At 51.3% G+C, this 17,756-nt stretch overlaps 6 protein-coding genes across 6 annotated transcripts; 2 read left to right on the top strand and 4 right to left on the bottom strand.

The window, feature by feature from the left end:
* Nucleotides 1-106: 106 nt before the first annotated feature.
* CYME_CML182C (hypothetical protein) lies at nucleotides 107-2,092 on the bottom strand (the record flags this gene model as incomplete). The annotated part of the gene is made up of 1 exon (XM_005536761.1): nucleotides 107-2,092. The coding sequence occupies one exon, from the start codon at nucleotides 2,090-2,092 to the stop codon at nucleotides 107-109; it is 1,986 nt and encodes a 661-aa protein (XP_005536818.1).
* Nucleotides 2,093-4,934: 2,842 nt separating this feature from the next.
* On the top strand, nucleotides 4,935-6,122 carry CYME_CML181C (hypothetical protein; the record flags this gene model as incomplete). Its single annotated transcript, XM_005536760.1, has 1 exon — nucleotides 4,935-6,122. The coding sequence occupies one exon, from the start codon at nucleotides 4,935-4,937 to the stop codon at nucleotides 6,120-6,122; it is 1,188 nt and encodes a 395-aa protein (XP_005536817.1).
* A 432-nt stretch (nucleotides 6,123-6,554) lies between these two features.
* CYME_CML180C (similar to 3'-5' exoribonuclease CSL4) lies at nucleotides 6,555-7,196 on the bottom strand (the record flags this gene model as incomplete). The annotated part of the gene is made up of 1 exon (XM_005536759.1): nucleotides 6,555-7,196. The coding sequence occupies one exon, from the start codon at nucleotides 7,194-7,196 to the stop codon at nucleotides 6,555-6,557; it is 642 nt and encodes a 213-aa protein (XP_005536816.1).
* A 408-nt stretch (nucleotides 7,197-7,604) lies between these two features.
* On the bottom strand, nucleotides 7,605-8,810 carry CYME_CML179C (lipoic acid synthetase; the record flags this gene model as incomplete). Its single annotated transcript, XM_005536758.1, has 1 exon — nucleotides 7,605-8,810. One exon carries the CDS (start codon nucleotides 8,808-8,810, stop codon nucleotides 7,605-7,607), a length of 1,206 nt encoding a protein of 401 aa, XP_005536815.1.
* A 2,787-nt stretch (nucleotides 8,811-11,597) lies between these two features.
* CYME_CML178C (probable long chain fatty acid elongation enzyme Elo1p) lies at nucleotides 11,598-12,539 on the bottom strand (the record flags this gene model as incomplete). Its single annotated transcript, XM_005536757.1, has 1 exon — nucleotides 11,598-12,539. One exon carries the CDS (start codon nucleotides 12,537-12,539, stop codon nucleotides 11,598-11,600), a length of 942 nt encoding a protein of 313 aa, XP_005536814.1.
* Nucleotides 12,540-12,733: 194 nt separating this feature from the next.
* CYME_CML177C (hypothetical protein) lies at nucleotides 12,734-13,462 on the top strand (the record flags this gene model as incomplete). Its single annotated transcript, XM_005536756.1, has 1 exon — nucleotides 12,734-13,462. The coding sequence occupies one exon, from the start codon at nucleotides 12,734-12,736 to the stop codon at nucleotides 13,460-13,462; it is 729 nt and encodes a 242-aa protein (XP_005536813.1).
* Nucleotides 13,463-17,756: the final 4,294 nt, after the last annotated feature.

Here is a 17,756-nt window from a genome sequence, read left to right as displayed (position 1 = left end):
TCCTATACATGCGGCCGCCTCGCGCAGCAACATGCACTATGCTCTATGAGAAATTCTATCGGAACATGAATTTTCCATCTTTGGGTTTGGAATATGACGGTCCGTCTTACTCGTTCGTTAACCGCAAAGCACTAGCGTCCGCCGCTGGCGTCTCCGAAGCGTTATCTTCCCCTGTGACCCTGTTCTCGCTCGGAAGCGTCAAGTCCTGCTCGCATACGAAACCTTCCCCACGCATGAGGCGCCGAAACTGGTTCGCAAAAATGTGAGCGTTTCTTTCCGATCCAACGGGGATGCGTAGAATGTCCAAATCTCGATTCTTTTCCTGACCTCTGCGGATGACACATTCGCATCCGCGTTGCGGTCGGACGATGATATCGAGTAGACATACAATTCTTGGTTCGCCCGATCTCGATGCAGGTCGGGCGTTTCGATCAGACGCAGTAGGGGTATCCAACTGTCCAGAGGGTTCGTCCGCATTCGTCACAGCTGGGGCTTCGTTGGACTTTGGCTGGATCGTGGTTGCACTCGCTCGATGCAACACGAAACGAAGCTGCCGAAGCAAACGCCCGATGACGTTTGAGAAACTAGGTCTTCGAAGAGGTTGGGCGCCCGCAATGTCTGCCGGCGTCTTCAGCTCTAGGGAAGAAGTCTGCCTTGGAAGACCGGTGACGCTGCGCATTCGCGTACGACGATAACGGTTAAGGTTTTCGTTGCCAGCCACGAGAAGCAGCATCTGTGATGCAAGATCGATGTTTGCTTTTCCTCTGGATCGACGATTTCTGTTCATACGTTTCGTCAGAAACAGCCGCAAAAGCGGAAGTGATCTAGTGAATGTAACCTCCACATGCTGCCTTGCAGTTCTAGCAAAGTTAAGAACCTGCGCGGATTCTGTATGAGACGACAGCGTTTGATGGTCAAGTCGAGGCTCCAAGTCATCCAAAACGTGCAAAAGCTTAAGTAGCTCTGCTTCCAACTGCAGCACTCTATCTGCTTGTCTTAGTTCCCGAGCGTATGGACTTTCTGCAATTGCGAGGCATATATTCAAATAGTCAGGCCTCAAAGTAATGTGGAATTTCTTTGGCTTCGGCCGCGTATAATCCAGTATGACCGCGTCACGAACGTTATTGATGCTGTCAGCCCGTTTCGGAGCGCGAAATTCAAAACTAGAGGGCAGGACACCCTGATCTAAGCAAAAGAGTATTCGATCAGAGTTTCCATCGAAACTGAACCTAGGGTACCCTGTTTCTGAAAATGAATAACCATCGGGGTAAAGATAGACGTAGATCGTTGAGCACTCCGCATTCTCGGCGCTTTTGTTCAGCTCCAACTGCAGCGCTTCTGAGCTATGCGTCCGTGCCCCTGGGAAGCTAATTTCATCAGATAAGGCAGCCCTTGAGTTCGGGCCTAGGGAGCTATCCAGTGAAAAATGCTTCTGGTTCGAATCATCTTCGAGCTTGAGAGAGTCTCCGGATACGGCGCTCAGTCTGTTCGCATCAGCTCCCAAACAAATGCTTTCCCGAAACGCAGGAACGACGTCGCACGAGTCTCTCGTCTTGTGCAAAGCGGCTCCGTTTCCCCTTTCTGAACAGCTTTCAAGGGAGGCGGGTTTTGGAGTGTCCGCGGAGGGCGAATCGGCCATAGCACCTCTCGTCTCTGGTGCGTCAGACAGAGCTGGAAACAAAGCATCCTGAAAGAACGCGTACTGCCTTCTCTCACCAAAAATGATTCTTCGCCTGAAACGAGGTTTCACTTCCACAGTCGGGCATTCTCTCTCGGGAAAACTCAGGTCTCCATTCGCCCACTGGCTCGAACGCGATCTCTTTTCATACTCTCGCTCTGTTTCAGGTAAGCGAAGTGAGTCACGTTGTATATTGGTTTGCGGCTTAATTCCGGTTGAAACTTCAGCTAACGAAGGCTTTGATGACGTTCCCAACGTCGAAGCCGTAGCACCAGCGCGACTCTCTGACAGCAACAGCTCGTCTTGAGGCTGCGATTCACTCGATTGCACTGAAACCACGGAATTGATAGCGTCCCGGTGAAGTGCTACGTCATCCGTCCGTCTTAACCAGTGAAGACTCACAGGGTGAGCCATGTTTGTTCCCAAACGTGTAGCTGCAGGAAACTGGGGAGAGAAATGAGCGCGCAAATCAAAAACCAAGCTACGCTTCCTTCTCATGTCAGATCAAAACAGAACACGGAATTCTTCGCTCTCCTCCTGTATTTCCGTTCTTTCCCCAGCTTTTTCTAGATGAACAGCCTTGACCTTCGAAGCACATCAATGCGGACTTACGCACTCTTTCCTTGGTTTACGATACTGGTCATCTTTTCGGAGCAGTCCCTTCCTGTCGCTAGAATCCGTTAATTCGTCGAAACCACGATGATTCGCGACGCCCTCAACCCCACGTCAGTAAAATAACCGATACCATTATGCAGTTCTTATCCAAAGGCCTCCATTCCTCCGCTTTTCCTGCATCAAGCATATCCAAATCATGAGTTCCCCAAGCTTTCGGTCTGACTGTTTCAAGGCAGCTCGCGGGCACAGGGACGCGCTCCGCTGCATTGACGATGATAAGTACTCGACCAGGTTCCTTGACGACTTGATCAGGAGCTCATGCCAAAAGTTCACAGATTGTGTCATATCCGATGATAATGTCCGTCAGAAAGACAAACCATGTTGCCTTGTGTCCATCGATGTCGCGGGATTCCACACAGCCTGATACCTTTCATGGTATATGCTCCTGGAGGCTCCCGTCGCTTCGCTTTGCATCCAAAATGGTCTCGGACTCGCCTTTGCTATCTAATGATCGCTTCCAATGGGTACTATGCAACTCTATTGCACGAAGGGAGCGCGGATGGAGAGAATATTCTGGACTCGATCTCCAGCGTCGATATTTCTTCTGGTCCTTGTTTCACACTAGACGACATCGCTCTCCACAAATCCGCTATCGAATGGGACAATGTGCGCCTACGCGCCCGTTGGACAGCGTACTCGCCGAGTTTGTCGCCTAGAAGAAACCCGTCGTCGTGCGGTGCAGCACTGGTTGCAGATGTCGCGAAGAGCATCCAGGGAGGACTCTGTGCCCTTCGGGGGCATGTATCGAGCGCTGAATCAAGTGCTCACGCGCCACGCGGTGGCGCTTGGAGGATGAGTTGTGGTGAGGATAAGGTCTCATCTACGCATAGCCTTGTGTTGCCGTTACGAAGCGAGCACAGGGGCTGTATACAAAGAAGGTGAATATGGCAAATGAAGCATACATTGCAACATTTGCCAATGCACGAAATGCGTCGACAATATCCCCGTGCGGTGTAATCGGGACTTGCACTGCCATCAGCATCCATCGACATCAGATCTGGGAGTTGATGAGGCACGAGAGACCGGTGTACTCATAGCCAGAGACAAGATAAGGGAAAGGTAGGCAGTCTCGGAACAAGCCGCCAACAGCAGGTATCGATGATTGTGCGAAGAAACCCCAACTCGGAAGCGGGCGCTGGAGGAAAATCGATGGACCCGTAAAAATCTTGTCTGACAAAGTGTGGTGCGTTAATCGGAAAAAGTGAGGCCCTTCAAAGCCGCCATTGTGGTCAAAATAACGAGCATGATTTCGTCAAAGCGGACGGCTTTCTTCCTGAGGCGAAATCGGTACATGTAACCATATTCCAGGATGCGCGGTTCGCAAGAAAATTGGGAAAACGACTGCCGCTGCAATCCAAGCTCGTGTGCATTCCAACGACGCCAGGTAATTATTTGCCTAAGAAAAAAGGATAGATTTATTCGAGGATTCTCTGGGCATCGAGACAAAGGAGGGCACGTGCGGCTATGCCGGACGCATCCTGCTTTGATCGCCTCGCGGAGACTGAGCTGCTTTGCTGTACCCATATCGGGATCGGCTGCGATTGTGGTTAACCAGACGAGCGCCAGAAAGTTTCGAGTTCCACGCCCCGCGCCAGATCCGTTACTAACCAAAAAGTGCACCAATTGATGCACGCTGTCCGCTTCGGGATCCCTTTTCGGTTTGGACTCAGAAGAGAAACCATGAGGGCACTATTATCCCGAAGTTTGCTCAGTGGCAACAGCAATGAAGCCAATCATCATGCACGTTTCTAGACGAGCACCTGTCAAGGTGTCCTGGCAGGAAACATCAGTCCCGAAATGCTGCAAATTATTTGGTAGATTGGATTACACGACGCTTGAGCGCTTATCGCGAATCGGCGCTGCAATCTCTTCAAATCCCGCCCTAAGATCGACAGTCAAGGTTGAAGCGTGAATGTGAAAACCGTGATAAACACTCAGGTTTCCGTCCATGCCAGCAAGCTCTACACGCGAGGAGCATCCACATTTATCGCTAGCGATGACCATCTACACTCTGAGGGCAACATCCGAACGGTAGGCCGCTCTCAACGGTGAACTTTCAAAATCTTCCGTGCGAAGGGCCCCACACAAGAAGCAAAACGTAATTGTGCTCCATCTCGTACTCGGAAGCCACCGCTCGCACTCCCCTGCATGATCGAGCAACGAATAAACACCGCTCCGCGTAGACGCACCCGCCTGAGCGATGAGGAATCGCGTTGAACTACGCACATGAACAGTTGCCGCGCACGATTACGCTGATAACCCGCGTTGCCGTCGAGGCGCTGCGCGGCATCGAAATCGCAACTCCGGTCGCAGCGCTCTGTTTTCGCGCGCGTACAGAGGCGGGTGATTCTCGGACGTCGCAGGGGCGCGCTCTACCTGCCAATGTGCTCTGAGGGTAGTTTGCAGTGCCGCAAGACCAGCCAGCGCAGCTTCTTATTGGACTGCTGTCGCCAAGGTACGGTTGCGGAAGCATCCGCCCCTTGAAAAGGTGTCTTTATCGCTTTTCAGACACCGTAGCCAACGAGACGCAGCATCCGTAATCGTTACCTGTAGAGGTTACAGTGCCTCGCTCAGGAACGCCATGGATAATCGAACGGTTCGTGCCACTCAAAGCACACCTCTTGTGCGTCAGCGGGGTTGTTTGGCTGAAAAGCCGACACCTTCTCGCTCCTCCAAGGGACTTCGGTTACTGAGCGTTTCTTTCTGCCGGAAGCTTCGTTTGCTTGGTTTCGCGACGTACGCTAGGATCGCTGACGAGCTCGTGGAAGAATTTCTTGGTTCTGACGTTGTGCAAGGGCAAACATTAGAGCGAACTAGCGCTGCAAACCTGGAAGGCATACTCCATGAGGTGTCGCCCGCGCGCAAAGATAGGTTAGCGTGCGTAGTGGCCCACGAGGCCTCACCATTGCGGAATGGACGCACCATTGCAAGCCCCAGGTACGGCGAAGACGGTTACACTGATGAGCGAAATTGTGCTGAACGGACTCTTAGGCGCCGCATATATGATATATTCAACGTACTTCTTGCCACTGGAACTATAGAAAAAGGTGAAAATGGTAGCGTGCACTGGCGTGGGATTCCAGGCGAGCGCATCGACCCTCGGTACACCGAAATACGGCGTTTGCGACTCCGCGTCGAGGAACTGAGGGCCTCCATTCAAACAAAACAGGAAATCGCCAGAGATTTGGCAGAGCAGCAGGCTGCATTTATGAATCTCATCACACGAAACAGCCAAGAAAAGTCTTGCGAGACGCTCGACAAAGACATATGCCCTGATGGCCTTCCGTCGCACAAGAGATTTCCCGCCGGCAATGGTGCCTCAGCGTTTGGACAAGAGGAGACCACGAGTTTGGACCAAAATCACGAGGCACAGCACGAGCTCATGGAATCTGAATTACATGCTGGATATACACTATGGGACGAAAATTCCAATACGAGTGGCACGAAACGCGTAAGAGCCTTGCGCCTTTCTGAGAATCGCATGGTTCCAGAAGATGCATCCGTTTCAAAGGGGACGGACGGCATTCGGGTTCAGTACCCATTTGTGGTGCTTCGTACAGGCGTTAAGGCGAACATCGGGCTAGAGACGAACGAAACTCGCTCCTCATTGACACTAGGGATGAGCGAGCCATTCTCTGTGTTCAGTGATGGCGATTCCGTGACGCTCCTGAAATTGCATGAGAGAGGCCCATATTCAACCAACCAGATGCTTCGCATATCACGGGAATCAGCAGCGCGGAACATCTCCTTGCGCACTGCCTCCGTGTGAGCGTCATGCCTTTGCAAAACCTGGTAATGGGTATGACTTGCTTCGATTCTGATGTAAACAGTAAAACAAGAAACTTTTTTGAAAAGAGGCTGGGGGTTTTCGAAAATCTAGATTCGATTCCAAACGTTGTTCGCTTTGCCTGTAACTTAGCAAACAACTGGCCGCTAACGCGTCGATCTCGTCGACAAGTGTGCCTTCGATGCTGCCAAAATGTACTGGCACTCGCAGCCTCCGCGCCCAACGCTGTGAGCGAAGATCGTTTCCGTCGTTTCAGTCACTCCATTCCATTGGAAAAGGTCGCTTTCATAGTGACGAGGACCGTTGGAACTCCTCTCACGAGCCCGATCCTCCTGCTCACTGCAACAGCAAGCGGATATAAGACTAGAGTTTTTCTCTTCCACGACAGCGTAAAAGTTGCCAGACCCCGGGACGTTATCGCCGAATTAAAAAAGGCATCGATGCCACGCGAAGGTAATAGTGCTTCTGCTCTAGATCTGAGAGCACGACCGCTGCAATAAGGTCGCCCGGTTGCAAATGGTCGTAGACGCGCACCGAGTCCCAGTTATCCTCCTGAATATCCTGTTGACGGACAACACCTATAAATTCGCTTTTCGCTGGAACTGTCCCCACATGAAGAATCAGTGCAGTCGCCTGGCGTCTGTTGACCCTCAAAACAACAGCAATGACGCGTTTTCCTGGTCTCGGTATAAGTGCGCTAGCTTTTTGGTCACCCCTGGGGTTTTCGAGGTCACACTGCACTGTTGCTAGTCGTTGCGCAGCCTTTGCAGAAGTTGCGCACTGCTCGGAGCAGGTTAAGACTCCAGCGTAGAGCGAACGCAGCTCCAAGTCCCACTTGTAGAACACGCCAGAAGCATTATAAGCAAGTTCTTCGGCGTTTCCAGTCACCTCACCGGGGAGCACAAAGAACGCACTCCGATGTGACATGTAAGCGCTGCTATACTGAGTCTTGCAGAGCACTGTGAAGCCACGCGCTTTGCGCAAGGCGATACGAGTACCGAGATGCGATTGTATCGTTTCATGGTTCCGACAAGTTAACCTCTCCTGAGCGCTCATTCACGTTTGTTTTAGGCTAGGATCGAAGATAAATACTAGATGAATTCAAAAAATCCATAACTTATTGTTATGTATTTCTTCATTTTGTAGCACTTTTCAATCAAACCCAATGCCCACCGCTTTGGAAACAGAAGAGCGTACAGCAAATGTGATGTGGTTCACACCGTCGTTAGCTCGCCAGTAGCGTGCATATTTTCGGGAAATCTCGTTCATATTCAGGTAGTTTAAGGCATGAAGAAAGGGAATCGTTCCTTCAGGTCGATTCTGGGAGCTTAATCTCGCGGGCCGCTCCGAGAGACCTAATTTAAGATAAAAGCAGAGATTGCTATGAACAAGAGTACTAAGCCTTCGAGCGTGCGGGTGCCATTATTAGGCTTACCGAGCCAACTCCAAAGATTCGAGATCCAGCTAGGCGACAGGTGAGGGTCTCTGCGATAAATTCTCTTGATACTGTCGTTCCGCCTCAGCAACTGTGCCTGACCCAATATTTTTCTCCCAGGAGGTGCTTCCCCTGGAGGCGCTTTGTTTGTGCTCTTTCCGGAACAAAGACTCTATGAAAAATTCACCTGCTCTATACGAAGAACGGACAAGTGGGCCCGATGCTACGTAAAGAAAGCCGAGTTTCTCACCTTCGTGTTTCCATTCCTCGAATTCATCAGGATGAATCCATTCTTCAACTTTCATATTTTTTCGAGACGGTCGCAGATATTGTCCCAATGTAAGAATCTGGACCCCAGCATTTAAAAGATCCATCATACTCTGCTTGACTTCTGCTCGGGTCTCTCCGACGCCCAGCATGATGCTGGACTTGGTCACTATCTCCTTGCCACGCTGTGGATGCGCCTTGGCTTGTTCCAGAACATACAGGCTCTGCTTGTAACCGGCTCTCCGGTCACGAACAACATGTTGAAGTCGCTCAACAGTCTCAATGTTATGCGCGAAAACATCGACTCCGGACTCAACGACCGTGTGAACAGCCGACGTAGACCCGCCGAAATCCGGAGTAAGCGTCTCCACCAAAATAGAAGGCACTCTCTGTTTCAAAAGCTTCACGGTTGAGGCAATGTGCGCAGCGCCCCCGTCAGTAAGGTCGTCTCTATCGACGCTCGTGAGAACAACGTAGCGGAGACCCCATCGAGAAATAGTAGAGCTCACATTCTCCGGTTCGGCTGGGTCGAGTGGTGGCGGGCTTCGAGAAGTTTTAATGCTGCAAAATCGACAACCTCGGGTACAAGTGTCTCCCATAAGCATTATTGTCGCAGTTCCACCGCCCCAACACTCGCCAATGTTAGGACACCGGGCCTCCTCACATACGGTGTGCAAGTTCAAGTCACGCACTGCACGGTAGAGCCGCCTGTACTCAGCCACGGACTTGTGGTCACCAGCAGGACGCACCTGCAGCCATTCAGGCTTTTTCTGCACTGCGTATGCGTCGACGCGGTGAGGCTTGGAGCACTCGAGCTGGTCGCTTGCTTGAGCAGGCACATCGGTAGCTAACTCAAAAGCCGGGGTTTCAGACTGGAGCAGCGCTCGCAGCGCCTCGAGGCGAGGACGCTGCGGAGGCAGTCCTGAAAGTTTCCTGCTCAGAATGAACCATCTGGTTCCCACAGCCATGATTGATGACGCTATGCAATCAGCACAGCGCGTGCGGAACTACACAAGGTCTTCTAGTAGCAATGATAGCACGGGAAGCGCGTCCTCAATCGCTCCGATTGAAACAGCAATCACCGCCCGAGGCTACTAACCTACCGGTGAGCTTTGCGGCAGCACCGGTTCGCCATCGAGAACATTCTCCCGATTGCCGACATTATTCGCCAGTTCGCAGTTATGTAATTGGAACCAAAGGTCCTCCTATCAAAACAATCGGTGATGTTGTCTGCTCGGCGAGAGCGATGGAGCTCACCGGAGGCATCCTCCCGCCGTGCCGCAGCTCTCTACAACCAGGGCGGAGATTTCGGCTCCGCTTTGCATGTCCCCAGCTTCGAGTGCTTGCGGAGCAGCCACCCCGTGAAGTGAAAGCGTTTGATCGTTTCATCCATGCCCATGGTGTAGAGCCTGGCTCAATCGTTCTTTGCGAAACTGGAGGCACCGCTGCGGGTTCTGTTCGGAGCGATTGCTGCGTCTCGTCGCCTGCGCTGTGCTCTGCGGGAGAACCCGCGTTGCACGGCCCTTGCACAACTATTAAGGCTTCGTCGGTCCATTAAGAGGCGATAGGAGACGCACATCAGCCTAGAGGCGTCCTCGCTTGGGGGTACGGAAAAAATTGTATCCGAGACCGCTATTTCCCGCAATTCATGCTATCGAATTTCACAGAGCCCCAGATCGATGCATTGCACCGAATATTAAGCCCCAGAAACAGAACAAGTGTTCGACACCTGTACCGGTGGACGTCACGGACTCTCTTTCTTTGATTGTCAGCGAGCAATTTTCAACTTCGGTCATCGCCATCCTGCGAGGCTCTCGAGGTTGCGCAATGCGCCCGCGTGCAGTTCCAGCGCACACTTTACTGGCATAGCATTAAAATTTGATATGGAATTGCGCGCTCTGCTCCCGTCTTTCAATTTATTCCAAACACTCTTTACATACGCAACCTCAACACCACAAGTGCAGCAATAAGGGACCAAGATTCATATGCGCTTTAGGATTCTCGGTTGTCATTTCGTTGCGGATCCTTCGACTCCTTCCCGCCGGAACTCTTGATGTTAGCGGAATCGTGATGGTTCGTGAAGCCTTCAATCAAGGCTTCGTAAATTAATCGACGTCATGACCCAAATCATAACTAAACGCCTCCTCGCTTGGCCTTTCCTTACGTATAGCATGCTCACATCGCGCACACTCCAGGCTTTCTATGCCTCTGTTTCAAGGTCAATGGTGCGCGCAGCAATTTGCACCGCTGGGTTGACGACGGAAAATACCTGACGATGACTGCTGCAGACTTGTTTACGAGCTCGAGCCAAAAGTTCACTGATCGTCTCATGTCATATAATCGATTACTTCCGCAACACGACTCCTCCTCTTTTCGTTTCCATCAACGAAACGGCATCCGGCTGTGTCGAGATATCTCCAATGGGTATGCCCCCGGAAACTCTCGTATCCTCTGTTTGCATCGGGAAGAGCCGTGGAATCCAACTTCGGTCACTGCAGCGGTCGCTGCCAGTGGAGACAGCGCCACGCTTTGCACGAAGGGAGCGTAGATGGGTTCAAATTTCTCGACTGGCTCTCCAGCTTGGATCTTCCTTCCGATACGTGTTTCCTTGGAGACGATATAATGTACCAGAAATCCTCCATCGAACGGATAGGCGCCCTCTTCATAGTGCAGCGGACAGCGCCTTCGACGAGTTATCGCTCAGAAGACGCCCGTGATCTTTTTCGGACCGCACCGGGCGCGGAAACGGTGACGGGCACTGCGGAGGGCGTCCTTTGCTCTCCGAGGGCGCGTGCCGAGCGCTGGTGCGAGCGTTCACGTGACGCATGGCAGGCCTCGGAGAACAATTTGAGATGGAGCTATATGAACACGAGGCCACAGCGAATTGTCATCGATGCGCAAGGCGCAGCGTGGATAGGCACGAAGAAGATGAAAGAGCCAAGCGAAGCGTCGATCGCGAATAGCGCCGGTGCACGCGATGTGTTGACACCACCCGGAAGGAGCGGGATTGGGACGTGAGCGCGGCCACATGCATCCTTCGACTGCTGAAAGTGAGGCTGGCAGCATATGAGGGACCGGCGCTTCAAATGCTGGAGGTAAGATATAGGAGAATGATGCAGTCGCGGAAAAATCCCACAAAGGCTGGTGTTGATGCCAGTCGGAAGAGGCCAAAATTTTAGAGCGTGCGTCTGAGTTAGAGGGCCAGGTGTATGTCATTCTGACGTGGTGTAGACTGCTTCTTCTTTTCGAACTAGCGTAAACGTTTTCGCATCTGAGCGAGCGTGCCTACTGATCCCTGTTCGAAGGCGAACGGCACGCATCCAGAACGGTCTAGATGGACCACTCCACTTCATACGCGCATGCGGTAAAAGAACATATTCTAGGGCTTAGATCTACAATTTCAAGCAAACCAACCCTGAATGCGCGAGAGCCGTCTGCAATCAGGGAAGACGAAAGCGCAGGCCGCCTGCGTTGCAGACAGTGAGATTTGCTAGACTGGCTCATAGCCAGGTATTCGGTGATAGCGTCTACAGCAGCGCCGACTTCTCATATTGGGCCACGTAGGTGCTGTATGTGGGTACGATTCGAAAACTACCGATGTTTATTGTTTCTTTGGTGACAGCCTAGGCTACTATTGCTCAAAGTTCAGCCGCGGTTCTCATGAGAACTCTACGAGAGAGCATTCGTTCGCGGGGCACGGGGTCTCGGGCCGTAGCTCTTGAACGAGCACCTCAGCCTATCGCAACGCGATCATCTCAAACCTTCAGTTTCGTGGCTGACTTCGATCCTTTGTATGTCTCAATATAGAATTTGATGAAAAGCAGGAGATACGAAAAGAGAATTCCGATCCCCATGTAAGCCCCCGTGACGGTTCCGTAACAGGACCCCCAACCGTAGACCACATAGTAGCCGTATGCGTAGCCGCAGGCAGTCAAGTCGATCACGAACTGAGATATTTGCAGTTTGGTCAGATAACGTCGCCACCAGGGCTTGATTCCAAGCGCAGATACCGCATAGTAGTAGTACATGATGATGTGCACAAATAAATTCAGATCAATGACGACCCACTGAACAGCGGAGTGCTCCACTAGCTGAGACCAGCACAGCACCAGCGTCGCAGCATGATGGTACGAGTGCAGGAATATTATTTTGCGCTTTCTAATTGCGAGAAAAAGCGTATCAGCTAGCTCAATATACTTAAAGAAGTAGTTCATCCAGTACAGAAGCTGCACTCTACCGTCCTCGTGCATCTGCTTCGAGCATATCATATCGTGGAAGGAGAGCGACTGCCAACGAGACCACAGCAGTTTGGTAAGAGCCGCAAAAAGAGCAGCCGAGCCGAAACTCATCGTCATATTATAGACAAACAAAAGCTGTTTCAGCTTTGGAGCAGTCCTTTCTTTCATATATTGTTGTATTCCTCTCTGAAAAACATAGTATAGAACGCAAGTCAGGATCGGCACGTACCAAACGCTGAGCGCGCTCTCGCCATAGCGAAAACGAAAGTCGCGCGCTCCGTCAAGCGTGCCGCTCGCGAGTACGGAGCGCAACGCTCTAGCAACCGAATAGTATTCTTCTTGAACCATGTAGAAGAAAGTATTCGGCTGGAGCAAGGCCAAACTTGAACAGCGAAGCGCTTTCGCTCTTGAGGAAGCCGCACTCTGCGAATCTTGAACGATGTGGCGCTTCGACTGCATCGACCGCCGTCCGCGGGCGGTGGCGGGACATGTCTGCGCCGCACGTCCTTCACCGCATCATTCCAGGGGCATTTTTGTCTCGAATTGAATGCCGCTCAGTAGTAGCTGTCCCACGGAGCAGCGAATCTGTGGCACTACTCTGTAGGATTGTTGTGTGCTGGCATGATAACCCACCAAGAGTTGTTGGCTGTTTCATGAACTGCCAGGCATATGGCGTATACCTGACGCCCAAAGAGTTGGAAGGACAAAACTTGATCGTTCGTGAGCGCTGCCTCCAGTTGCCGTCAGCACGGAAAGCTGCACAAGGAGCGCGATTCCGAGTATGTCTGTGGGAGGTTCGGCTAGACGATAAAGTCGACAAGCCGTGGAGGCTTTTCGGACTTTATCGAGCTGAGCTGGGGAAAGGCAGCTGGTTGCTTGTTTGCAGTCGTCAGGCAGAGCGAATAGAGTCCTCGAATGCTCTTGATGGCAAGGCCGGACTCAACGCTGCCGCTGGGTATACCGTTCTAGATGGCTCCTTACAACTCTTGGTTCCACAAGATCCGGTCCTGTTACTGTTTTCTTCGATAGAGGACTTCTTTAGTGAGGATACGCCTCAGCCCTGGTCTCAATTTGTCGACGCGCTACAGCATTCGAGCTGGCTCTTCGAATATCTACACGAAGACGTCGTCGCGCGGCTGCTCCTCGACAATGGGGCGACGAATCAACGCGAGGATAGCGACGGCAAACGACTACCTAAATTGTACTATTTTTCGGAGAAGAAAGCGCTTGCATTTTTACTGAAAAAGTTTAGCTCCGTGTGTGCTGTTCTCGGTGGTTTGGGTGAAACGGAGAAGCTGCAGAATGCGCTACAGATTGTAACCCACATGGCCGGTAGCAACTGGGCCGAGCGCTTAGCAAGTATTGTCGGACGTGAAGTTTGAGCTACCGGACTCGAGCGCTCCTCGGCAGTAATGAAAAAGTCATTAGCGCTACGCGCACGACAAGCTTTTTCAACGATGAGATATTTTGAACTTCCATTGATCGCACGAGAACGAAAAACGTGAACAAGCTGGATGCGGTAGCCTGCCTTCAATGAAGGAGTTTTTGAGTTTTGCGGTCGAAGAGGTTACGCACGGAAGAGGAAACTTCAGCCACTAGATTTTATTTCGGTACCTAACGAACGCGGCGTTTTCACCCGCTGAAATCCTGGAGCGCTGCATATGGGCTCAAGCGCTTTTGCGCTCCGCGGGTAGCCGAAGCAATGTAGAAAGCAACGTAGATCTGTTCGTACGCTGAAAAAGAAGGCACTAGGTTCCGCCGATGGATACGCTCTCTAGTTAAGCAGCTTGGTAGCGGGCGATTCAATACTGACGGTCAGCAAGCTCATAAGGTTTCTGCTTGACGTCCAGATCCATAACAACATAGGCGGGGGCTTTGATCGAAACTCCATTTCCTGGCGGCATTCGAATACTCTGCACTATCGGATTACGGTGCGCCATTATCAATCGCCAATTGCCCATGAAAAGGGCTCCTGATGTATGTGTATAAGGCGCTCGAGCCATGCCGGATTGCTGACCCGTACCACACTAGTGCCTTCGTCGAGTCGAGAATCGAATGCTCTCTCTTGGCCATACACTTTCCCATCGCTAGTCTACAACGTCCCTGCTCAGTGTCCGCACCGAGCACTAGAAGATTCCATCGGCAGTTCGCTCAACATAAAGCTACTGGACGCTCCAGAAGCACGAAACATTTTCGGATCGTGATCGAGTCGTTGATGTCTCTGCGCAAAACGCGCTTGAGCGCATTGCTGCTGGTGGAACTACAGCAGCGAATGCCTCCGACCTTTTATTTGCTCTTCGTCTTACATTTGTTCGACCTACCATGCGACATATAATGGAACCATCTCTGATTCACGCTGTGCAATTCTATCTGTGTCATCGAGCACACATGCTCAGGATCCGTGTAGCTCGTCCTGAACCTGTCGACGAGAAGCGTACAAAATCGATTTAGGCACTCGCTCTACGCTCCCTCTGAAGTAGCAGGAGTGCAGTCCAAGCGCGGTACTGCATATCTAGCGGTATAGGCTTGTACGAGTCGACGCGACTTATCGATCATTTCCTTCTCCAGCTGACTGCACTGGGAGACGAATATACCGTTCTGGCCTCGGTACATCTGAACGCGTAGGCGTCACCAGCTTGGTCTCATTTTTTTCCTGTCAAGACGCACCCGCATGGTATATTGACCGCTCATCCACGCTCGGAATGAACTGCGCTAAGCACCCTCTTCTCCTCCATACAATGCTCAGAGCGTCGAGATCATTCCCGACGCCATCATTTAACCCACCGCTCTCCATTCTGGAGTGAATGATTCCCGAATGTCGATCGTACCGAGCCCTGGGAAATGAAGTAGCGTCATCTGCATTCCGGTACGGTCTTTGGTCCCGTCCTCTTTATTTTGAGGCACGGCGACGGCCATGACGCCCTTCAACTCGGAATCCACGCTCACCTTGGAGTGTTTCTCTTCGTCTGCCTTGAACGGTTGCAGCTGAGTCTCATTACTCGACTCAGACCTCGGTTCCATGAAGTGAATGCAGACTACGTTTTCGTCGGTCTTCTCTGTGCCTGTAATTCGCTTTCCATCTCCTCGGTGCAACGGAGAAACCATGAAGGAGCTCCGCCGCTGCTCTTCGAGTAGTTGAATGGATGCTTCATAATTGCTCTCAGGGACCAACTCTTTCTTAGCGTTCCAATTTATTTTGCGGTGTGGCATGGTTTTGGTCGCTTCGCCCAGTATCTGTTTGTTTTGCTCTGGGATTCAGAAGAACTGAGCAGACAGTGGGATCGAAACTCGCCTTTTCCATATTTACATCTCCAAGTCTTGACGTAAGATTTCGACACTTTTTGCATCGCGAGCGGGCCTAACTACCAGAGCGCACCTTTCGCTCAGTCCCGCTCAGGAGCAGAGAAGCAACCCGGAAGCTCATGGCTGGTTTAGGCAGAGACTAACCTCTCGAAGAACGATTCGTCGAAGCGAACTGTCACGGATGAGTTAGACTTGTGCATTCAATCATGGGCGATGTATTAGCACGCGACAACTAAGAAGGCACCAACGGCCAGACTGAAAATAGAAAAATAGGCTGGCACAAGGAGCAGCTTAACACCAATAGTGGCTGCTTACTTCTTGGCCGGTGGTAAGTTATAGACAGGGATATTACCTAAGAATGTGGGAGAACAATCTGGAATGGAGAACCCATGACATGTGCTTCGAAAAAGGAGGATGAGTTGGTCGATCATAACAATTACGAGCTTTTTTTTTCGCGACTACACAACTGAATCGCCATTTCGACTGATGATGTCACCTTAATCGATTGTCTCTTCATAATTAAAGGCGGGTTGCCCTCAGGATTACCAATTCACATTTCTACTGACTCTCCCGAACAAAGTATTCGTCAATGAGTCGAGCAACAGAGTCTGCTGCAATAAACATTATCGTTTCAGAATGACACCAGTACAAAGATATTAAACGCGAGAAGATGTTCCTGAAAAGCGATCCTGTCTCTTTACGCATCCGTATCTCTTAATCATCCTTAGTACCAGTAGTGTTCAAATTTCATATCCTTTGGCTACTCTACCAATATTCTTAGAGAACATGTAGAATGGACTAGATTGATCTGTAGGAGGCCATATATAAGGAGCTTGCTGAGCTCTATCTTGGGTGCACATCTTATAGGATAAGGACTGCGAATAACATGTTTTGTGCACATGCTGAACACAGAGTGACTAGCTTGTATAAGTGAGGTCGTCCACTAGTAGCCTGCGTGGTGGTACAAATTCTTCGAGCGAGCGCCCTCCAATCTAGAGAGTACATTCTTTTCATCGGTTGCCTCCGAGGAAAAACAATAATAAAGAACGTTTACTGGTATGCATGTTCTAAAAAACTGCTCTGAGCAAAACATCGGTACACGTGTGTTGGAATGAAGTGGAACTGACGAACTCACCTATGTCAGGCGCACCCTCTAAAGTTTGAGTCTCTTTCCAATGCCATCAACACCTGCCTGGCGAGCTCTCTCTGCTAATGCTTCCTTTTCGCCTCTCTTGGTTTGGGCGTGAAATACGCAGGTCTCTCTATTTCCTCCAGCTCCTTCTAAACAGCGGAGGAAAATTGATTGCAGCGCTATTGCCTCGATTTCGCTACTTCCAGCTTAAGTGAACGCTTTTCATGTTCATGCGGAGACCGCGATCAGTGCCTCACTTGCCGTTGTCACATTCTTTGCACTGAGCCCACGAGCGCCATTTGCAGCGATCACGCTTGACGGTGCGCAGGTGCTCCGATCTCTCCTCCACACGTCAGCTTCCGAGCGCCGCCCTGTCGCATATGAGCTCTTGATTCAGCGCTCAGTCAATGCCCATCACGGGAGCAGCATGGTCACCTCGATATCGAGCGCCGTTTTCGCGCCGACTGCAGTACCCAAGACTTACGAGCCTGTTCAAGGAGGTGCCATCGGCGAGTTCTCTGTCCGCGGCATGGCAGGTCCGCCCGTCCCGTTTGATACGGGATTCGTGGAAAGCGATGTTGTCTATGGTGAAAAAGAACCGGGAGGAATAGTCAGACAGGAGATCAATTCGAGCAAGGACGATTCGTCTTCGCTCTCTTCCTGCGAATCCGTGATGCGCGTTCTTGAAGAAGCGATCGCTGCAATGACCATCGTCCGAGTCCAAGACCCTTTGGCATGGAACCAGAATACACAAGAGCCCTGGGGTGCAGTTCCATTGAGCCACGTCATGCTGCTGCCGAGTGCCGCTTCGAGGATGTCCACAAAGAGAGGGAGATTTTCCTTTCGAACGGAATCGACTCTTCGGCGTGAGTAGTTCAGTGCACTTCCGGCCTCAGCTATTGAACAAGTCGTCAAGGGTCGACATCGATTTCTTGCCCCCGTCAGTCTTGCGGCACCGATTGCTGCACCTGCGAGATATTCCGAGACAGAAACACCGAAAACTTGAGGAAAGCGTGATTTGAGCTTGCCGTTTGCAAGGAAAACGGAAGAATGGATTCCTGTGCCTGAGAAGTAGGTAATGCTGTGGAGAAGTGTACGAACTTCTCCTCGTGTGTGTCATGGAGCAACTTGATACCGGTGACGTAATGAACTCCGGCGGCAACGTATCGAAGAGACAGTTCCGAAAAAGGGTGACAGCGAATCCAAAAGTTACATAAGAATCCGTAATCGCTTGATGGTGC

Source organism: Cyanidioschyzon merolae, chromosome 12 (genome assembly GCF_000091205.1).
Source record: "Cyanidioschyzon merolae strain 10D DNA, chromosome 12, complete genome".
In the NCBI taxonomy this organism is placed as follows: Eukaryota; Rhodophyta; class Bangiophyceae; order Cyanidiales; family Cyanidiaceae; genus Cyanidioschyzon; species Cyanidioschyzon merolae.
The sequence above is the reverse complement of the archived record's forward strand: the minus strand, read 5'-3'. Positions and strand labels throughout refer to the sequence as shown.